The sequence below is a fragment of the Trachinotus anak genome, unplaced genomic scaffold (genome assembly GCF_046630095.1).
Source record: "Trachinotus anak isolate AG129_WGS33_773 ecotype Australia unplaced genomic scaffold, CSIRO_AGI_Tana_v1 ptg000025l, whole genome shotgun sequence".
Lineage (NCBI taxonomy): Eukaryota > Metazoa > Chordata > Actinopteri > Carangiformes > Carangidae > Trachinotus > Trachinotus anak.
Window position 1 is genome coordinate 13,892,257 of NW_027273876.1, and position 20,244 is coordinate 13,912,500.

A 20,244-nucleotide genomic window follows, 5' to 3' on the forward strand; every position below is an offset into this window, starting at 1 on the left:
GGGCTTGCTTCATGCTCCTCAGAGACTCCAGGAGGCACGCCTTTTCTTTTTGCCATTGAAGCCTCTCCTGGTCCAGGGCTTGCTGAGCCTGTACCACTGCTGCTGTAAGGCTGGAGGTTTCTTGCAGTTGCTCTGTCAGGAGACGGGACCTCTCCTCCTCCCACTGGTGTTCAGACTGTTGCAGGCTGTTTTTGGTCTGGACCAGTGCAGTTTTCATCCTGCAGGTTTCCTCCACCTGTCTTTCCAGGCAGGTCTTAGCCTCCTTCCTCTTCTCTGTTGCTGCTTTGAGAGCTGCCTCTAACTGCTGGATTTTCTTGTCAGCATCCCATTCCTGTTTCCCCGCTGACGACAGGTCGACAATAAGACCCATTTTCTCTTCCATCACATTGGTCAGGTGAACCCTCAGCTGCTCTGCCTCCATGGTCAGGGCTCCATTTTCCTCTTCCAGCAGGAAGATCTTCATCTCCTTCTCGTCCATAAGCCGATTGAGCTCTAACTCAGGAATTTGTATGAAGGTCTCTTTGCTCAGATCCAGATCTACATCCTTAGGGTCAGTGCCAAGGTCTGCTTCAGGTGGATGCAGAGACACATCTGTCTCTGCCTCCAGAGGTACGGAAGATGCAGACAGAGACACATCTGGTTCTGGAGACTGAAGCAGAGACAGGTGTGTCTCTGTTTCAGTCTTCTCTGCAGACTTGGGTTTTGTCTCTGCAGCAGCCTGTCGGGGTATCACTGTCAAACCAAAGACAAAGCTGACTGGACGAGTGGAGGATGTCTTCTTAGTCTTCTTCCTGTCTTTCCTCTTCTGCGCCTCCCTTGTCTGACATACTGTTGCCTCTCTCTGGAGAGATGGAAACTCTGTCTCATCCAAATGTTGGCAGGACCTCAGTCCAACCACCTCCTGGAGATGAGTAGTCTTCCAGGGGTTGACTGGCTGAGGTGCTTGGTCAGGCTCACCAGCTGCTTCCTTGGTGGATGAGGAGGGTTGGGGAGTCTCTCTCTTTGGTGGATCCATGGAGGATGTTTTCCTCAAAAACAATCTCTGTGAATTGTTGAGGAATCCAACTTCCTTCTTAAAGGAACACAGGCTGGAGTTGTAAATCTTTGCTATTGTTGTTTGTGTCGCTACCAGAAGATTTGTGTTGGTGCTTGTCCAGTGTCTGAATTACTCTGGTGACTGAATGATTCTACTGTATGTTCGCGGTTCTATCTGCAGGGTAGAATCAGAATTCAAATACACAAGAAGTTATGATGTCACTGGACAGACTGTTCTCATCTATTCTGTGAACTTCAATTACTTCAGAATCAGAATCAGAATCAGAATCAGTTTTATTGCCAAGTATGTTTTCACATACAAGGAATTTTTTCTGGTGATTGGTGCAATTGATCAGCAACAGTGGGGCTCTCTAGCCTTGTTGATAAGGCTAATAGCAGATGGGAAGAAGCTGTTTTTGTGGCGAGAGGTTTTGGTCCTGAAGGACCGCAGCCTCCTGCCAGAGGGGAGTGTCACAAAGAGTTTGTGTCCAGGGTGGGAGGAGTCAGCTACAATCTTCCCTGCACGCCTCAGAGTCCTTGAGGTGTACAGGTCCTGGAGGGATGGAAGATTGCAGCCAATCACCTTCTCAGCAGAGTGGATGATACGCTGCAGTCTGTTATTGTCCCTCTCCGTGGCAGCAGCGTACCAGATGGTGATGGAGGTGGTGAGGATGGACTCAATGATGGAGGTGTAGAAGTTCACCATCATAGTCCTTGGCAGGTTGAACTTCTTCAATTGCCTCAGGAAATACATCCTCTGCTGAGCTTTTTTGATGAGGGAGCTGATGTTTAGCTCCCATTTGAGATCCTGTGTGATGGTGGTTCCCAAGAAGCGAAAATGCAAAATACTTGAGCAAACTTTCAGCTACAGACTTCACCTCAGCTTTAAACAGCTCTTCAGACTTTAAGCTGTTAAACTTTATTCAGTCAGTTTGTGACTCATCAGCCCACTCTGATTCATGCATGACCTCTTTAGCCCATTCTGATTGGTGGATGACCTGTAGAGCCCATTCTGATTGGTTAATGACCTTTAATCAGTGTTTGCTGCCTCTTTTCCACATCTTAATGATGCTCTATAGTTTTATGTCACATGATCTTTCTGGTCAGGTGTATTGGAGGTGTTTCATGTCCACAGATCAGTGGTGTGTTGGGTGACATGATCCGCAGTGTTGTGGGTCACATGATCAGTGGTGTGGTGGGTCAGCAGTTCAACTTATTTAATGTTACCTGCTTCATAAAAGTTAAAATAGGTATCACAAGTGCTAATGGCAGCAAATCAACATTTTTACCATTGTAAAATCTCTTTCACTGCTGCAAATATCTCAACCTTTTTCCTCAACTAAGGAAACGCAAGAAGAAATTACACCTTAAAAGTTATGATTTAGTAGAAAATATAGGGTGTGATGTGCTTCCTCATGTCAGGACCAGCTCGTCCTGATCCTGAATGCTTCTTGGATGAACTGGACAGGTGCACCCAGGTGCACTGATGTAAACTCCGCCTACCAGGACCTGAAGGGAGATGTGGTCTAAAATGACACTAAACACAGTGATAGAGTCAAATAATCAATTTTGATTTTGATTATCATTGATTATTGATCAAACATGTCTGAGAGCTGCAGATGGAGTTATGGACATTTCAATAAAGCTGACAGACCACAATTTAATTGATTTCTGATTTGAAATCTTTTTTGATTAGATCGGATTTTTGATTTTCAGTTGCTGATTTGGATTTTCTTTGACGTAATTTTGATTAGGAGAATATTTAAATTGAAAATAAACTAATAATGACTGAAATGATATTTTATTAAATTTCATATAATTACTGCCTAGAGGTCTCATCCAAAACATGTAGCATGGTTTGGGAGAAGTCACTTCACAATCACTCCTTCTCCCCCATTATCAAGTCTATCCACTGGTCCATTCCTTGTTCTTATATCTTATTGTTTGATACTCAGTCTGTTAACTGTTTCCAAAACATAGATATTAGTCTTTTAGCAAACAGAAAATCCAGATCTCTAATTATATGTTCCTTTTGATAAAATTATGGCCTTTGGGTACAAAGCTAATATGAAAAAAACCCCAAGCTCCATCTTGGTGCTTTTTGAAACAATCTTTTCCGTTGTTTCATGCCTCTTATCTAAATAGTTTGATCTTCCTGCATTGCCAAATACAATGAAACACTGTCCCCTTCTCCACAGTACATTTTGTGTATAAATACATAATATTTCACTTGTACTGATTTAATTTAACTGGAATGACAAATGTTGGCATTAAGTATTTATACAGTATTAATCCAGTCCAGTCTAGTACTGATGAGTATGAGCCTTAGTACAAGATGATCCCCCACAATCCATCTGTTTCCAGGTCTTTTTGGTATTATTCATTACATATCCAGAGATGTTACCAAAGATTTTTATTAACCAATTTATTGATTTAGTCAATAAATTGGTGTTGCTGGAGTTTTGACCAATTTGGCCCAAAGGTGACACAGGGAATCTATAAATAAATAAATAAATGTGGGAATGAATGAATATCTAAATAAATGAAGAAGTAGAGAAAAGTATATTATCATTTCTTTACTCAAAGAAAAAGAGATAAGAACAACAGTAATAGTCTGAGTGGAGTTTACATCAGGTGTTTACTGACTTTCATGGTTCTAAATACTGTTTTTACATGTGTTGGCATGACCTTTTCTGCTTTGTGCTGTCCTGCCCCCACCTTTTCCCTGTTAAGCACCCGGTCGGGGGTGGCTAGAGTCTTGGAGAACCCAGAAAATGCATCTGTTTTCCCGAGAGTTCCACTGACAGACCATAAAGGGCAGGGGAAGGGGCTGTGGCAGGCATGTCTCCCCAGCAGCTGATACCAGCTGCTCTATAAATAGCTTCCAGGGCCAGGCCACCACATTAGAACACACAGCCTGAACGAACAAGCCACATGCTTTTCACTTTTCCAAAGTCAAACTAATAAGAAGGTAGATTCTGTTTTAGTTTTGTGCAAAAATCAGAATGAACAAGCTCAAAATTGTCAGACCAGAGGAGAGGTAAGTTCTGCCAGTCCCTCTTCTCTTAACATTACTAATATTGACCAAATTTCTTTACTAATCTTTTTGATCATGAAGAGATTTCACTCTTAAAAAACGAATACAAATGATCATATATTACAGTTATAAGCTCAATTGTTTTTCTGTGTCTTAACAGTCAGCCAGCACATGCGGTGTGGTTTGACAGAAAGAAATATGTCACAATCAACTTCAGGGTTCAAAAACCTAAAGCTGTCCAGGTTGATATCCAGACAGACAAACTGATTTTATGGTGAGTAGGTGGCATTTTGTGTTTTCTTTCTTGTGCTTTCGACCTCTGCCTTTAGTGTAACAGGAGTTGTTGAAAATCTTATCAAAAGCCTTCATTTTCAGGGAGCGAAATGATACTGTCGGCAGTTGTTTAATGCTACAAATTGTGCCTATGTTGTGCTAAATTGTTCCCCTGAGAACCCTGTCCTGTTTTCACAACAGCTGCAAAAATGACACAGATGACGTGTTCTACAATGAGCTGTACTTCTACGACAAAGTCCAAATCCATGTAAGTGTCCAATTTTAGGCATGGTGGAGTATAACATATTTATTATGCTGTATGCTGAACTATACAGTCACTGTGGCATTTAATTTAAGTGTGTCTTTAAAAGGACTCCAGAGAAAGAGTCTATGACCGCACCGTCAACGTCTTGCTAAGGAAGGTGACGTCTGATATTGCATGGCCTCGTCTCCAGAAGGATCCTGCTAAGGTAAGTGAGGTTTTTACCTTTACCTACATTTAGTTCTGGAGACTGTCATGACCCCAGGAATGATGGAGTTTTACGTTGCTTAGATTGTTGTGTGAGACATGGTCTTGACACTAGATTGTAGGTATTAGTTCAAAACTGAACTTATTCAAAGCTTCTATTGCATTTCCCACATAGGAAACAATGAATCCTCAGCATTTTGAGTAGGAAAAAAATTATGTTGTATACCTATGACACAGGGTGCTCCTCTGTCAGCTTCTCCTGGGTAAATTCAATTTTGAATTGTGATGTTTTGCGTTCTTTTTTGCAGCCCAGTTGGATTGCTGTAGACTTTGATAACTGGAGAGACTGGGAGCATGAAGAAGATGAGGGGAAGGAAGAGTACGATAGATACATGGACGTAAGTGAAGTAATAAGATCAATGAAATTCTGAAAATGTTGAAAAACTTAGGAAGCATGTGCTTTGCAATATTCACATTATTTCTCTGAGGGTTTGGATTCCCCGTTCCGGGAAAGTGGCCTCAGACTTTTTGACTCCACTGTATGTGTGTGTTTTTGTAAACACCTGGTTTTCCTTTTTCAGATGATCCAAGAAATGGCTATTGGTAATAAAGGAGAAACACCAGATATGGGTGATCTCAGTGATGTAAGTGCAAAGTTCTGGTAGAGCTTAGTTTTAAAATGTAACATGGAGAACTGATTTTACAGTAAACTCAAGACATACATAGAATTAATTAATTCTAAGTTATATTTGCATGCTGTTATGTAGACGGTCAAAAACTGTATTGATCATTTAAATGTTGATACTGATCACTTTCTTTTTTTCCCCTCTACAGTCTGACTGAGACTCACACGACCTTCTCTCCGCTATTGCCAAAGCTTGTAATAATTGCTGAAGATCTGATGTGCTATTGTTCAAAATACTGTTTTTACATATGTAATATTTTCTATGAGATTATTTATTGACTTATTATTGTCCACTGTACGCTGACATATCATCGTCAGTTTTAATAAAAAATACATTTTGTCAACCGTGATCTGATGTTATGGTGCTTGGGGTAATATCTTTTATGTTAACAGTCTGGTAAATAAAGGGCTCAGTACTAGAGCATGAGAATTGCAGAACATGACTGTTTGTTTCAGTAACCCCAGCAGATGGCAGTAATCCAGCAATAAGGATGCCAGCCTCTCTCATTCATTCCTCATTTCATTCTTGGTGCAGATGTGCACTAATATTAATACACACATAAAAATGCTTTAAAAGCTCATGATATGCCAGCAGATTATGTGTCCTTTATATAATAACTGATTATTGGTAATGGTGTTTTAACCACTTTTTTTCCTATGGTGATTGTTGGATGTAAACCAGGCTTGATGTTATGCTATCACTTTATATACACTTTATTTTATGTTAGGATATGTCATAGGTTCTAGCTCATAAATATATTATAATAATGTACAGGTATTTGTACCCTGTCTTAGGCAAAACGATATTTCGGAACAATAAAGTTAAAGTTTTCAAAATCTGAAATGTTCCTTTTATTCAGCATTTGTGTGATTTTCTGTCAGAAAAAGAAAGAAAGAAAGTTACTAAGTCGAAGTCACCCAAAGTCGCTGTGACTAAGTTTGGACTCTCTTGGTACCCGTACTAAGCTGACAGCTGCACTGGAGTCAGTTATATCTGTGTTGACTCGTGTTACAGGCAGATTTACTCCTCTAAAACACTCCACAATGGCTTTTCAGTGTCAGCGGGACTGCTATATGAAAGAGGTATGGAAATATTTTCTGGCGCTAAATGGTTCAATAAGATACAAAAACGCCTGGCGAACTTTAACATTCATTCTCTGCAGAAGTGGTTAGCATAGTTGCTAATGAAACTGTACTGAAAGCAGCAGCCAGCTACCGCTGAGGCCAACTGTACTTAGATTTTTTTTTTACGAAACCATAGATTTGGCATTGATTAGGTAGACGCTTGTATGATGTGATAAAAGCACTGTATGTCTGTTTATATCGTTGATGTGATTTTAAGCTCAGTTTAAATGTAGCCGGTAATGCAGTGGAAATGGGACATTTTTACTTTTACATGGTGTCTTATAGTTTAAAAGCATTCATGTTAATCCACTCGTTGCTGCAAACCCAGACCTTCGTGAGAGAGTGACTCTTCACACCCACTTCAACAGCTGCGCACCTGCCCCACTTTCCCTATCAGGTGGAAGTTTTCATTTTATATTTCCCCGTTAGTTTGTCACCTCTGTAGTGTCCTGCAGCCCCGCCGAATTAAAGCACGAAGTCAATGGAAAGAAAGAGACTCTCAAAGGGTTCAATGTCAAGCTCCAAGACACCATCTTGTTTCCAGAGGGAGGTGGCCAAGTAAGCAATTTTCTTCCCCCCAAATATCAATAATTAGTTTCAGTTTCTACACCAAGCAAGTCCTATTGTCAAACGCTTTATTTTGCATCTTTTGGAGTTGCTTGTATCAAATAAAGTCACCAAAAGCCATAAAGTATAATATGCTTTCCATGGTTTGTTGTGTCTTCCTTCAGCCGGATGACCACGGACTGATCAGAGATGTCCCAGTTTTGAGGGTGACGAGGCAGGGACCAGAAGCTGTACACTTTGTGAGTTCACCTCTGGAGGTGGGTGAGGAGGTGCAGGTGAAGGTGGACTGGGGGAGGAGGTTTGACCACATGCAGCAACACTCAGGTGAGGACCACTAAACAAATACGCTCAGGGGCAGAGTATGGAGTAACTGCGAATGCACGACTGTGATCATATATTGTTATTGTACACTTGGTCTGAGCTACATTTGTTTTCTTCCTGACTCCTAGGTCAACATTTGGTCACGGCACTTGCAGATATAATGTTTGGATACAAGACCACATCTTGGTACTTCACCACCACACAGATTCCTTTCCCTGTAAACAATAAAAGACTTGTGGCATTACTTGTCTTCTTTGTGTTTTTTTTTTGTTTTTTTGTTTTTTTGTTTTTTTGTTTTTTTTCAGGGAACTGGGTCGTCAGAGAAGCACCATTGAGCTGGACACTCCCAGTGTGAAGCCTGCTCAGCTTCAGGCGCTGGAGGAAGCTATTAATGAGAAGATCAGAGCTCATGTTCCTGTCACTGTTCAGCTTCTCTCTATAGATGACCCTGCTGTGGAAAAGGTACATGTATCGTTCTTGCTACTGCTAAAAAAAAAAACAACAGTCCTCTCACTGCGATCAATAACTCAAAAGTCAACATTTTTAATGCAGTTTCTACACATATCTCCTGTTGAATACGCTGCATCTATTACCTTGACCAGAAAAATAAAGGTTACACTTACATTACATTACATGAGTTCCATGTGTTTGCGTGAACTAGGTGCGGAGTCGAGGGCTGCCAGAGGATCATGCAGGGCCAATTCGGATCATTGATATCGAGGGCATTGATGCCAACATGTGCTGTGGGACCCATGTGTCTAACCTCAGTCACTTACAGGTACAACTTCACACACACATGCTGATACACAGGCACTTGGATGTGTCATTTTTTGGCTCATTTGTAATGCTTCAAAAGTTGTGAAATTGTATACGCATTATTTTATACATATGTCATATCTCAGGTGATTCTAGTAAATTTCTCATCGAGTGCTTTATTTTGATCTGAATTTTAGGTAATAAAGCTACTGGGAGCTGAGAAAGGAAAGAAAAACAAAACCAACCTGATCTTCCTGGCAGGTAACAGGGTACTGAAGTACGCAGAGAAAAGCTACAGCACAGAGCGCTCACTGGTGTCTCTTCTGAAGTAAGTTCAAAGTATAAATGATCAAATATCATCAGTGGGAGTTAAACTCATTCAGCGAGTTTGAAGTGACAAAATCCTTGTCATTGTTCAACAGAACAGGCCCTGATGAGCATGTTGAGGCAGTTGACAAGTTGCAGAAATCTGTTAAGCTTCTACAGAAAGTAAGAATCTCTCCATCACTGGTTTGCCCACACTGCCTTGTGTTTGAGAACTGTTTGAGTTTAGTATTTATGTTGTTGTAATTCCTGCTAGTTGCCAGAAGAGGTCATTAATTTAGAGCACCCCTTAAATGACATCTTTCCATTGGCAAACACTGTATCACATTGCAGACTCCCTAACCATCATGAAAATGTCTTTGGCAGACCAACCTGAGCCTGCTTCGAGACATGGCTGTCCTCATCGCTCAGAACTTCAAGAACAATCCCCAGAGAGACAACTTCTTCAGCCTGCACAAGTAAGAAATTCCTAAGAGCTGCTCCGTGGATACAGCATTATACATTGTCCTCATGTTAAACATCTTGAAAAATGCACAGCAGTGAGACATCATCAGCTTTGAAGCTAAACCCTCAAGAAAATTGTTTTTTCTCTCTATAGAAAAGAGGGCGACAATGAGTTCATGAATATCATTGCTAATGAAATTGGTACAGAGGTAAGACCATAACCTGACTTCTTAGTTCTTGGTATTTGTAGTTAAATATTTTTGTTAAGCCTAGTTTTGTCTGCTCTTAGGAAACTTTGGTTTTCCTCACTGTTGGAGAAGAAAAGGGACCTGGTTTGTTTCTGCTGGCTGGACCCAGTGGACTAGTGGCTGAGATGGGTCCACGGTAAGAGACACCACCACATATTTAGCTTTTACTGTAAAAAACATTAATGTCGGTTGGCACTGTATGATTCTCTGTGCTCTCCAGGGTGTTAGAGATGCTCCAAGGGAAGGGGGCAGGGAAGAACGGACGTTTCCAAGGCAAAGCCAACAGCCTGGCACAGAGAGGAGAGGTGGAGGCGTTCCTGCAGCAGCACTGCAAACATCACACCTCAGAGGAAGAATAAACCCAGTAACAGCGCAATACAAATATTTTATATTTGCTTAAGGGAAACAATACAGTTAGAAGAAATGAGGACTGTCTTAAAAAAATCACTAAACACTAAAGGATGTGTAAGAAATGTATAATTCACTTGAAATTGTATATAACTGGGACTTCGGTACATGTGCTGTACATATCTGAATGTTAAATGTCATGTACTGTTTTTATTCATTTAAACATCAGCTGTTAAACCTTGTGATTTCTCCGTGATCAGGTTTTCATTCAAGTATTTTTTTTCATTTTTCCACTCTTGCATTTAGAAGTAGGAGCTGTATTTCTGCAAGTCAGTGGCACATTAATTTGCAATTTAGACACAGATCTAATAAAAATCTTAATGAAAATCACCCTTTCAGAGTTCTGTTGCTCGTAGTGTGTCAGACACAAACATGTATTTTTCCCCACTGATAACACACCAACACCTGTTTCTTAATATTGTTTAATATATTGTACATATTATGTAATAGACATATACTGAGTGATAAAGATAGAAACCCTTGGACAATGTAATGCTATCTGAAACTGTCAGACAGTGAAACTAAAGTTGTGTGTCGCCTCATTTCCATACTGTATGCATAAATATTACAAACATCTTACATTATTGTGCAATCCAGTGCAACATAACCACTAAATACCATTAAAAACAAGCCGAATCAATACACAAACTATTTGCACATAGTGTCCTTAACAAATAAAACTTGTGATATCAGATTGCATTACAGTGTACAGGGAGTTCTTTTTTCAGGTTACTTAGTGTGGATGATAAAAGCAGTGGTTTGGAAACAAATCACAGATGTGCAGTTCCTCGTGTGTTGCTCACAGGTCTGTCACAGTTTAGTGGTGTAGATAAAGTGTTCATGGTAAAATACATTGATACAGTGCAAAGTGAAAGCACCCCTTCCCCATTTATAAAACACTATATGCAATAAGAAAACTGGAGAAATCGTCTGGTGGTTGTATGCCTCCGCCAACCTGCAGGGCTCGGTAACAATATCCTGAGTTAAAGTGTTCATTACCGTCCAGAAGTGTTTTTGCAGAATGATGTCACAGTGAAGTTGACCTTTGACCATTTGGATATAAAATGTCATCATTTTATCCTATTAGCCATTTGTGTTAAGTTGTGTCACAATTATAGTATGAATTTGTGAGTTATGACCAAAAACATGTTTTGTGTGGTTACAGTGACTTTGACCTCTGACCTTTCCTCACCAAATTTCCTCACCAATCATTTTATCCTTGAGTCCAAATGGATGTTTGCGCCACATTAGAAGAAACAGAGTGGGACAGATGGAAGGACAACCTGAAAACACAAAATGCCACCAGCTCTGGCTGTTGTTGACATAGAGGTGCAACAAAAAAGACATTGAGATGGTTTGGAAGTAGTTGTGATCAGTCAGTTTGATCCTGTAGACATTTTATATTGTCCTTCTCTTCCTCCACTGTAAAATTATTTCAGAGGCTTCACAATCTTCATTGAGATGTAGTTCTGAAAGAGGAAAAAGAACAATCAAATCACTGCATACCTAACCCTCACGCTGCGTACATAAAGTGCACTCCTCTATAATTGTGACCTGCCTCACAAGTGCAAATCTTTTATAGCAGCAACCTCGTGATTTCAGAATATATGACCAATATTATCCAGCAGTCTACCCTTACCGGTAAAGAGTACAACAGGATGGCGAGGAAGAGAACCACTATGGTGAGGATGATGAGTCCGATGAAGAGGCACCTGAACCTTCTCCACACTATGAACTTCATGGTCTTACAGGGGTTGGTGAACCAGAAGAAGGATGTGTCTGGGCGTCTGATGATTATGGAGAGTGAAGGACAAAAGGTTAGCTTGTGATGCATTTTAGCTAACTAATCTAAGAACAGCTAGAAAAGATGGATGGGACACGTCTGCAGAGATCCAATCTACATAATGTACAGTAACTTCACATTCATTCCACTGAGTTCTTACTTGGGAGGGTCCAGTTTTGGGTTCATGTTGGGTTCCTCCCTGCCTTTTCCTGCAGGTTTCTCATCTGAATCTGCTTCACTTACAATCTCCAGTGTCATCTCCACTTTTCCCTACAGACACAGGACAAGCAGACATGAGCTCAAAATGGAGCAGAATCTATTCATCAGGAGTCTGCATGTGACTTATAAATTGTTTGTTTAGTAATAATGAATATGAGATCCAGCTTTTGGTGCTAAAACTCAGAAAGGGTCATTTCCTATTTCAGAAAAGACCATTTTCCTCTGCTGTTCTCAGTCAGTTTAAGCAGACTGGAGCTAGGAGCAGGAGGAATTTCTTCCTGATCCAACCCTGTTATTGCTCTTTCGTTTGCTCGACAGTTCAGGTTTGAACACAGCAGTTTACCTCAAGAAAATGCATTCGTCTATGTCTGTGTACTTTCTATTCATACTTACGCCCAGGACTCTCTCCCCATCCTTTTCAATAGAACAGGGCCACCAGCCTCTGACTGACTGCTGTGCAAACAGGGACTTGGCATGCTCTGTCTTGTGTGGAGCTCCAACTTCCAGCACATCCATCATTGCCAGAGAGCACTTCTCTGGGGTCTTCGCAGGAGCAACCAGGTCACGCAAATCCAGCTCCAGTGAGCCTGGGATCACAGAGGAAAGTGGTCAAGTTTTGTAATGTCTCTAGGTAAACCAGACACTTAAAAAAAAGTTAGGTTTTCTTGTTTCCACTCAAAATGAAGTGTCTTACCAAGGTAATCATCCAATGAGAATTTGTCGTTATCCCATATTTGAACAATGAACTTGGGGGGTATCCTGAACTCGGTTTTGTCAAGACTCCAAAAGTGCTCCTGTTGAAAAAAAAGAACATGTGAAAATATGTTTTCCATTAGCACTTTCAACATTACGTTACTTAAAAAAAAATAAATATGGTTTTATTTTATTATAAGCTAATAGGTAAATAGTCCAGACAGATCTCACCTTCTTGGACACGAGACAAAGCTGTTCAGCAGGCAGGTAGTCAAAGTCAAAGACGAACCTCCAGTTAAAGTTACCATCTCCGTCCAGAGACCTGTAGTGGACATCTGTCTTCTGCTTGTCCTCCTCCATGCCTGGCATCCAGCTGGCACAGGAGGCAACAGTTGTGATTATTTATCCTGTCCTGTTCCACAGTAAATGCCTACTATACAGTTTTGCTTAAATATGTTAAAAATATAACAAATATAAAAATCTTTTAGAAATTAGATTTAAGAAATTATTGTTAATGAAAACAGCATGATGAGGTGAGACAACAAAAATGTAATATGTCAGAAACACCATTACTAAAGTCAAACATATTATATAAAATTCAGGGGCTAAAGTTAATTCGAATGAATAATCAAGCGTACCCTTTGACATAGATGTCACTCATGTGTTCTCCAGTGATGCTCGTCTCATCTAAAGTCACATCTGTGGTGTTCCAGATGACAGCACGCAGGAAATACCTGAACGTTCAAACACAGTGGATGTTAGCTCATTGGGATCTGATGTGACCCGTGACCAAGTGGTGAAGAGCTGTCCAGCACTTACTTCTTAGCCTTGCGCGGTGTGATGTCAAAGGGAGGTCCAGGGAGGCCAATGCTTTTGGGGAAAACATCCACCCACATCTGAAGCCTTCCCTAAATCAACACAAGGTACAGGTTATACAGAATGGCTGTGTAAAAGGTGTAGACGGACGTGTATTGTATAGACACAGTATGTGTAAGTCAAGATATCTAACCTGAGAGAGGTTAGGCTGGAAGGAGCTGTAAAGGGTCCTGGTCTCCACATGTTCAGGGACCAGTCCCTGTTTTCTGAGCACGTGCAGACAGAGTCGTTCTCGGGTCGGACCCAAGTGTTGATGAATTTCCTTGTTGTTCTCTGGAGGTGAAAACATTTTGCACCTTGATTAGATTTATACTATAACAGACATATCAGATGTGGGGAAAAAGGTTCAGCTAATAAATGTCAACCAATCAAACGACTGTATTCTATTCTTACATTAACAGTGCAATAACAAAGATTTGATACTGAATAAAAGTTGAATCAAGAGCAACTGGACTTGACTGTAGACCCACGACCAGACTTTTCTACCTCTTTACAAATAAAGTTATGAGGAGAGTTGTAAATAAACTCACTGTAACTGACAGTGGTTTGGGTTGTAACTATGACCACCACACTTATTTGTTACACAGTGAGAAAATTAGTGTGGGTCAAGAGATGGTTGATTTCATTAATGTATAATTAACATTTTACTAAGCCTCATTTTAAAATGGCCATTTATGTTTAACTGTAGCTTGAGGAAAAATAGTTATAATTAAATTAAACCATTGACATTACCAAACTCAGCCAGTGTGTATTCTTTGCCATTGAAGGTGAGCGAGGTGCCGTTGTCTTCAGTCCTGGGTTTTGACAGGCCTTTTAGACGGGCCAGGTTCTCCAGGATCTGAGACGGCTTCAGCTGGTCCCTCCACTGGTTAATACCAGAACTAAGATGGCAAGAGAGATATGTCCAGGAGAGACTGAGCATCAGTGTGTGCTTTGAGGACTATTTATGTTTTTGCCTCATTTCCCCCTCAGCCTTAAGATTACCCTTGCCCATGGAGTTTCCTTACATGCAGTATGTTTGTGGCAGGCCACAGTACGCGTTATACCGCGACAGGAAGCGGTTTTCCAGGTCAATCACCGTCTCACCGACCTTCTCGTCACGGCTCAGGAGATCGTAGTCATAGACAGAGATTTTCAGGTCCTTGTCCTGGGGCAGGAAACATGTCATCTCAAACATCCTAAACAAAACAGACAAAAAGAGTGTTGGAGAGGTGAGAAGGTCCAATAGACTTCCCATTTATGTTGTCTACTATTTCTCCATTGTTTCAATTTGTTCATTCATAAATGAATATGAATGTTACCGTCCAAACAAAGGGCTGATGGTGTTGGGTAAGTAATGGTCTCTGTCTTCAATGGTATTCTTTCCCAGCGATATCTTTATGTATGGATCACACTAAGTAGGAGAGAGAAGACAAGTTTAACTGGCAGGTGCTCACTGGTGTGTTGAAATATGCTGCTTTTATTGCTGAGATTCATTCTCACTTTGCCGTTATTGTCTTTGGGCTGCAGATCTATGGCCCGAACCACATAAATCCTGACCAGACACTCCTGAGGTCCACTATCTGGCAGCTCTCTGAACTGCCGGGGAGGAGGAGCGACCCCTGGGTCGTCTGGCAGAGGGTACACCTTGAATGAACCCTGCAGGTACGAGGAACGCACACAAATCAGATTTTACTTTTTCTCTTCTGCAAGCCTTGAAAATGGGACTTGGTCCTGAGCCGAGCAGACTCAGCTCATTTTATAGCTCTGCATACCATTCTGTAGTCTCTCCAGTGCTTAATTAACCAAAACATATTAGCTACTAATAAAAATCTCTTACACAGTTTTGGATTGCAGGCTATCTAATCAAGTGCTATTGTTCTGAATTGTATCAAACTACCTTGAACTCTCCAACCACTGTGGGGTCATCGTCCCCATTTTCATTCTTGCCCCGCTGCAGTTTGAAAGTGTTGCAGAAATCTGTCAACCCTTTGAATTCTGGGACATCCTCCAGTTCACTGTCATACACCTGAAAATGCAGAGTCACAATTTAGTCATCTCAAGTAAATCAATACCGTGGGAAGTACAGAAGAATTTGGCCAACTTACTTTGAGGGTGTCGTATCCTTTCTTGAGGTAAGGGCCACATTTCTCCTGGTCTCCAACTGAAGCGTAGAATTTGCTCCACCAATCGATTGTTTCTTTTTCCTGATGATTAAATTGCACAATGTTAATATAAATATATATAATTCTCTACCTTTGGTATAAGAATCTGAAATCTCAGTCATACTTCTCTTGTTAAGGCTCACCTTCTCTACATGCTTTGGAGAAAGAAGATGACACAAAACAGAGGTCATTTGTACATACACATACATCAGAAAACACATGCAAAAACATGTACATACAGTACGTACAATAAGCTACAAATATTGCCAAGAAAGTGGAACAGTGAAATATGGTGAAGGACAGGTTGATAAAAAAGATCAACAATTGACAGCTAATCTGTGAAACAAGGGCGTAACAATGGGCAGTTGAAGGTGGGCAGCTGTAGTAAGGCTGCAGGCCTGTAGGGGGCTCACTAGCTAACATCACCTTTCCCTTTATATGTAACATGACACTGGTGGCTTTCTTCATGAATATCCAGCTGCAGCCAGAGTATGAGTGTGAATGACAAACATGGGTGGGTTAGGGTTATGATAATGGGCGTGGCTTGTAGAAGGTGTGGTTTTTAGGGTTTGCAAGGCTGCAGCTGGACCTTTCTCCTATTCTTGTCTGCCATGAGTAACATTTGTCCTTTAATTATGACCATTATTACATGTTTATTCAATTGTAAATTAGAGGAGTAAGACTTGTCTTTTCACTCACTTTTACCAACTTCTTGTCTGGCACTTGGGAGACCTTGGCCAAAACAACATTTTCAATCAGACTGTTTGATATTTGACAAACTAAGCTAACCAACTCCTGGCTGTGGCTTCTATTTACTGTAGCAACCATGATGCTAACAAGCCTCCTTCCTAAAATGCCAAACTTTTGCTTCAAGCAGCATGAGATGCCCAAGGGCCCAATTTGTTCCATTTACATGTTACGCCCCTGCTGTGAAAAAAAAAAATATGAAAATGTGCAAATTAAATTAGTGCTGATTAAATTAAGTACAATCACAGTTATTATGACAATTCCCACATACATTAATGGCATTGTGTCATTAAATGAGGCATTTGCCAAGCTTGCTGTAGTGGATTAAATGATCTCAGCCTTCCAGTGTCATTGGTACCCAGCCTTGTGAATTAGAAAGCTTTAACAGGTAATCATACATACAAAGTGGGAGGTAGGAGAAGCCATTTTGTTGACAGCAGCTGACATGCTGTACATGAACTGTAAGCCAGAGTAATAATGTTTGTCAAATTTGACCACAGAGTCAAATTCTGCACTTCTTAGTGAACAGAGGCAACATATTTAGAAAGAGTAATAAACAAAGAGCAATAAACAAAGAGTCATAAACAAAGTTACTTGTTACTCTACAAAAGGAATTAGTGATTGGTTGTGGTAAGAAGGTGGTAGAGTTTACCTGAGCTTCTAGCAGCGGTCTCGACTCCTCCATGTTAATAGAGATATGTTTGGAAGGGGAAGCCATCATCAAGGCCACTATCAATGATGAGGGGACAACATTAGAGAGGGCTTTTTGTCTCTCTGCGTTAATTGTTTTTGTATGCCTCCTTACTTTTGGAAGACATGGCTCCCTCTGCAGTGATGACATATGGGTCGCATCTGAAGTCCTCCAGAGAAGTGATGGTGCACTGACCCACCACAGGCTTCCTGCCAAATGGACGGTGATCGATCACCTTCAGCACAATGGGAGGTGTGTACATCTCATCCTTTGGAAGGAGCTGGATGGAGAGTGTGGAGAAAATGCCAGAAAATCAAACTCCATCCCAGACACTTATTCAATTCCCACACACACTCTGTAGCTGGAGTAACCCTGTCATTACCACTTTGATGAAGAGGACAGAGCTGGGGAAGTTAGGGCTCTTCTTCATGTTCTTGATGACGGCTGACTCCACCCTCTGCCCCCCACACTCCACCACCAGGCTGGGTGAAGACACTGAGGCTAGCTGGTAAGGCTTCATGTTCCTCAGACCCCATGCTAGAATCTGCATACAGAGATGCACACACAGAGGAGGATTTAGAGACATAATGTCTATCAGCTCAGAGTGACAGCAGCTAAGATTGTGTTTTACCTCCACAGCAGTGAGCTGCACCACGGGCCGGATCCCCTGTGGAACCATGTAGAGGTTCTCTGCTCTCTTTGGGGGAACCAGAGGAAGATCTGACTCACCTGACTAAAGAGACAAGATAGTGTGGATCACCCTTATGCTTTTGTTTCTACCAGGAATTTTAACACAATGGAAAACAACCTGTATGAGCAAAAACTCATCTATGATTATCCCAGTGATGCTTTATAATGTGAGGGTACCAGGAGATAAATGAACATGAAAAACATTTCTGCTGCAACATTAGTGTTTTAAATAAGGTCATACTCACACAGGCCATTAGAATCAAGTCTTGTTTCAAATACTGTAAAGTAGCCTATTCTACATGATTATTATTGCAAACCTTGTCTTGAAGGATGAGTTCAGCAGCCACCAGCGCCTCCCCTGCCTTCTGTCCCTTCTGGATGATGGGATGCCACAGAAGTTTAGGTGTGATATCCATGTTTGGATTCAGTTTCACCATTGGGACACAAACACTGCGACCCAGCAGCTCGTCCTTCCCCTACACAGAGGATAACATGGCACAATTTCCAAGATTATGCAATGAAGTACTGGAACGTTAAAATCTGGAGAATTCAAACAAGGGATGTAACAGAGCAGAGAGGCTTTTTTGAACAACACAGGGTTAATTTCAGGTGTAGAATATTACATAATAAATTAATTACACACTGAAACAACATGGATTGGTTATGTCAAATAAAAGCTTTCTCCGCGTTTATCTTTGACAACCCACCACTTGGTCATTGTCGTAGAACTCCAGCACAACATCAGGGGGGCGCTGAACAACATTCTGGGGGGCTCCATAAATCTCCACATCGTTGAAAATCAGAGTTTGGTCCCAGGTTGGGTTCAGCGTCGCTCGCAGCTTCTCTGTTGTCTTACTAACATGCAGGAAGGAGACATGTGCATATGGATCTGTGAAGGAAAAAAATAGCTGGTTTAATAATTACCTTAGCAACCAATTTGCAATTATATTCATTACATTTTTAAGAATAAGAATTTATTTATATTTTTGACCGACAAGAAGAATCATACCGGAAAAACTATCTTTGTCCATTGATGTCAAGTTCCGAGCCTGATAGACGTAAACACGGAGATGGTACAAATATGACCCTACAGAGGGAGGGAAAAAAATATAAAAATGAAACAAGATCACATGTGCATGCTGTGTATCATAATGTATATTTACATGTTCATCATCAGTGTAGAGTATATATTCATGCATATGTATGGAAGAGCATGTTAATTTGTATTTTCACTGGTTTTTGCGTCACTCACTGTCGAAGGAGCAGGACACAGTGGGTGTGTTGGCACCAAACAGTTTGGTGGCGTCGGCCTTCGAGCCTTTCTCTCTCTCCTCAGTATCAACACCCTAAAGAGTAAACCCAGCAGTTACCTCAGAGCTTCTACGTGTTCATGAGTCACACACTGCTTAATAAAAACCACACCATGGTACTGCGAATGTGTTTAAGTAAATATTTGAAAACCTTTGGTGATTCAGTGAGCTGAGGTCTTGTTCGTATTTTCATGGCATCATTTTATAGAAAATCAAATTATGAACCTCACCAATGCACCCTCCAGCTGGAAGATGGCAGATGCTCCAAGGCGGTCCTCTGGTCCCATCTTCCGCCTCCAGCGCCTTCGACGAAACGAATCCGATGAACGCTCCTTCCTGTGGAACTTCCAGCCAATCAGAGAAGAGAATTCCCATCCCTCGGGGTCACCTTTATCCCGCCTCTGTGTGTAAAGGTACTTTTTTAATTTTCATGAAAATCTGTTAGAATCACACGTGATGCTCAATTATACACTATAAAATAAAGGTGTGGCAGAGACGCCTGGATACACGTCTGTCAATCATTACGACATAATCAGAGCTGCACCATTAAAAAACTGCTATTTAAAAAGATCTTACATGACATCAAACTATGAATAAAGCTACATTTTGCAGTACTGTCCTATGCTCACCTCCACAGCTGCTCCTGAAGGCAGCGCAGCTCTCTTGCGTGGCCTAACCAGCCGTCTCCTGCGGTGGACGTGGTACACCTTCTCTGCAGCGACCCAGGACCGAGGCTTGTCATCTGGAGGAATGGTCACTCCATACTCCCAGCCTGTAGAGTACATCCACACACATGCACAGTCACACAATTAGTTTTTTATTATAGTACAGATACAGAAACATATGGTTTATCTTATGACTTGTTGTAAATGTAGCCCAGATCTGACAAGGAGGCTATAATGAGTTTAGCTTTAAGCACTCAGGTGAATGTCTGCACCTTGATCATCCACAGCTCTGTTGTCATCCACAGTCCACTCGTCCTCCCAGGTCCAACCTGGAGGGCAGTCAAACTCTCCAGGGTTACAGCTCTTCTCTCCATTCTGCACAGCACAAAACCCCTGTTAGCTGCACACATTCATGGTTTGATTTGTCTATTTCATTCATGTGTTTGCCCCAGCCATAATAGTATGCATGTCATAGTGACACAGAAGAAGATTAACTGTGCTGGTGAGTGCGTGATATTTAAAGCCACCCTGCACATCATTTGAATATGAGCGTGACGCTCTCACCACATCGGTGAAGGGCTCAGAGGCGGCCTTCCACTCTCCGCCAGGGAAGCGAGTCTCATTTTGAAACACCTCGTCCATGAACTCAGTGTGTCCTGCATCTGCCTCTGTTAGCAAACTGAAACACAATGTCAAACATACATATGTAGTATCTGTGTGTGTAAATTGCAGAA

At 41.3% G+C, this 20,244-nt stretch overlaps 3 protein-coding genes and 1 long non-coding RNA gene across 7 annotated transcripts in view; 2 read left to right on the top strand and 2 right to left on the bottom strand.

Annotated features, from left to right (window-relative positions):
- Window positions 1-1,317: 1,317 nt before the first annotated feature.
- On the bottom strand, window positions 1,318-2,378 carry LOC139609048 (uncharacterized). The gene is made up of 2 exons (XR_011685145.1): window positions 2,064-2,378; window positions 1,318-2,033 (listed from the first exon to the last, which is right to left on the bottom strand). It is a non-coding gene; the product is annotated as an uncharacterized lncRNA (long non-coding RNA).
- Window positions 2,379-3,916: 1,538 nt separating this feature from the next.
- Window positions 3,917-5,849, top strand: ptges3l (prostaglandin E synthase 3 like). Its single transcript, XM_071463313.1, has 7 exons — window positions 3,917-4,075; window positions 4,233-4,346; window positions 4,547-4,613; window positions 4,717-4,815; window positions 5,123-5,212; window positions 5,396-5,458; window positions 5,649-5,849. Exons 1-7 carry the CDS (start codon window positions 4,041-4,043, stop codon window positions 5,655-5,657), a joined length of 477 nt encoding a protein of 158 aa, XP_071319414.1. The 5' UTR covers window positions 3,917-4,040; the 3' UTR covers window positions 5,658-5,849.
- Window positions 5,850-6,429: 580 nt separating this feature from the next.
- On the top strand, window positions 6,430-10,019 carry aarsd1 (alanyl-tRNA synthetase domain containing 1). Its single transcript, XM_071463308.1, has 12 exons — window positions 6,430-6,582; window positions 7,054-7,182; window positions 7,356-7,515; window positions 7,641-7,698; window positions 7,818-7,974; window positions 8,174-8,290; window positions 8,466-8,596; window positions 8,691-8,757; window positions 8,959-9,050; window positions 9,191-9,245; window positions 9,326-9,420; window positions 9,505-10,019. Exons 1-12 carry the CDS (start codon window positions 6,544-6,546, stop codon window positions 9,641-9,643), a joined length of 1,239 nt encoding a protein of 412 aa, XP_071319409.1. The 5' UTR covers window positions 6,430-6,543; the 3' UTR covers window positions 9,644-10,019.
- A 79-nt stretch (window positions 10,020-10,098) lies between these two features.
- The window catches only part of LOC139609050 (myoferlin-like), a 26,451-nt gene continuing 16,305 nt past the window's right edge, over window positions 10,099-20,244 (bottom strand). For 2 of the 4 annotated variants that reach the window (XM_071463283.1, XM_071463281.1), the window contains 28 exons: window positions 20,075-20,189; window positions 19,783-19,885; window positions 19,475-19,617; window positions 19,076-19,246; window positions 18,788-18,881; window positions 18,545-18,622; window positions 18,243-18,424; window positions 17,853-18,011; window positions 17,477-17,578; window positions 17,228-17,389; window positions 16,960-17,125; window positions 16,807-16,883; window positions 15,551-15,562; window positions 15,351-15,449; window positions 15,143-15,271; window positions 14,746-14,901; window positions 14,565-14,656; window positions 14,271-14,441; window positions 13,996-14,144; window positions 13,397-13,536; window positions 13,207-13,295; window positions 13,026-13,121; window positions 12,619-12,760; window positions 12,389-12,488; window positions 12,088-12,281; window positions 11,636-11,745; window positions 11,332-11,479; window positions 10,099-11,161 (listed from right to left, as the gene is read on the bottom strand). In XM_071463283.1, coding sequence (XP_071319384.1) covers window positions 11,123-11,161; window positions 11,332-11,479; window positions 11,636-11,745; window positions 12,088-12,281; window positions 12,389-12,488; window positions 12,619-12,760; window positions 13,026-13,121; window positions 13,207-13,295; window positions 13,397-13,536; window positions 13,996-14,144; window positions 14,271-14,441; window positions 14,565-14,656; window positions 14,746-14,901; window positions 15,143-15,271; window positions 15,351-15,449; window positions 15,551-15,562; window positions 16,807-16,883; window positions 16,960-17,125; window positions 17,228-17,389; window positions 17,477-17,578; window positions 17,853-18,011; window positions 18,243-18,424; window positions 18,545-18,622; window positions 18,788-18,881; window positions 19,076-19,246; window positions 19,475-19,617; window positions 19,783-19,885; window positions 20,075-20,189 — 3,418 coding nt within the window. In that variant the 3' untranslated portion in view covers window positions 10,099-11,122. The remainder of the gene's footprint in view (window positions 11,162-11,331; window positions 11,480-11,635; window positions 11,746-12,087; window positions 12,282-12,388; window positions 12,489-12,618; window positions 12,761-13,025; window positions 13,122-13,206; window positions 13,296-13,396; window positions 13,537-13,995; window positions 14,145-14,270; window positions 14,442-14,564; window positions 14,657-14,745; window positions 14,902-15,142; window positions 15,272-15,350; window positions 15,450-15,550; window positions 15,563-16,806; window positions 16,884-16,959; window positions 17,126-17,227; window positions 17,390-17,476; window positions 17,579-17,852; window positions 18,012-18,242; window positions 18,425-18,544; window positions 18,623-18,787; window positions 18,882-19,075; window positions 19,247-19,474; window positions 19,618-19,782; window positions 19,886-20,074; window positions 20,190-20,244) is intronic. The other 2 variants (XM_071463284.1, XM_071463282.1) reach the window with 1 other exon arrangement.

Excerpts from the sequence above, each read along its gene's own strand:
- aarsd1 (XM_071463308.1), top strand. The coding sequence starts at position 6,544 with ATGGCTTTTCAGTGTCAGCGGGACTGCTATATGAAAGAG. Across the intron at positions 7,183-7,355 it reads TTCCAGAGGGAGGTGGCCAA|CCGGATGACCACGGACTGAT; the intron begins GTAAGCAATTTT and ends GTCTTCCTTCAG. Across the intron at positions 8,291-8,465 it reads CTAACCTCAGTCACTTACAG|GTAATAAAGCTACTGGGAGC; the intron begins GTACAACTTCAC and ends TCTGAATTTTAG.
- ptges3l (XM_071463313.1), top strand. The coding sequence starts at position 4,041 with ATGAACAAGCTCAAAATTGTCAGACCAGAGGAGAG. Across the intron at positions 4,347-4,546 it reads ACAGACAAACTGATTTTATG|CTGCAAAAATGACACAGATG; the intron begins GTGAGTAGGTGG and ends TTTTCACAACAG. Across the intron at positions 4,816-5,122 it reads TCCAGAAGGATCCTGCTAAG|CCCAGTTGGATTGCTGTAGA; the intron begins GTAAGTGAGGTT and ends TCTTTTTTGCAG.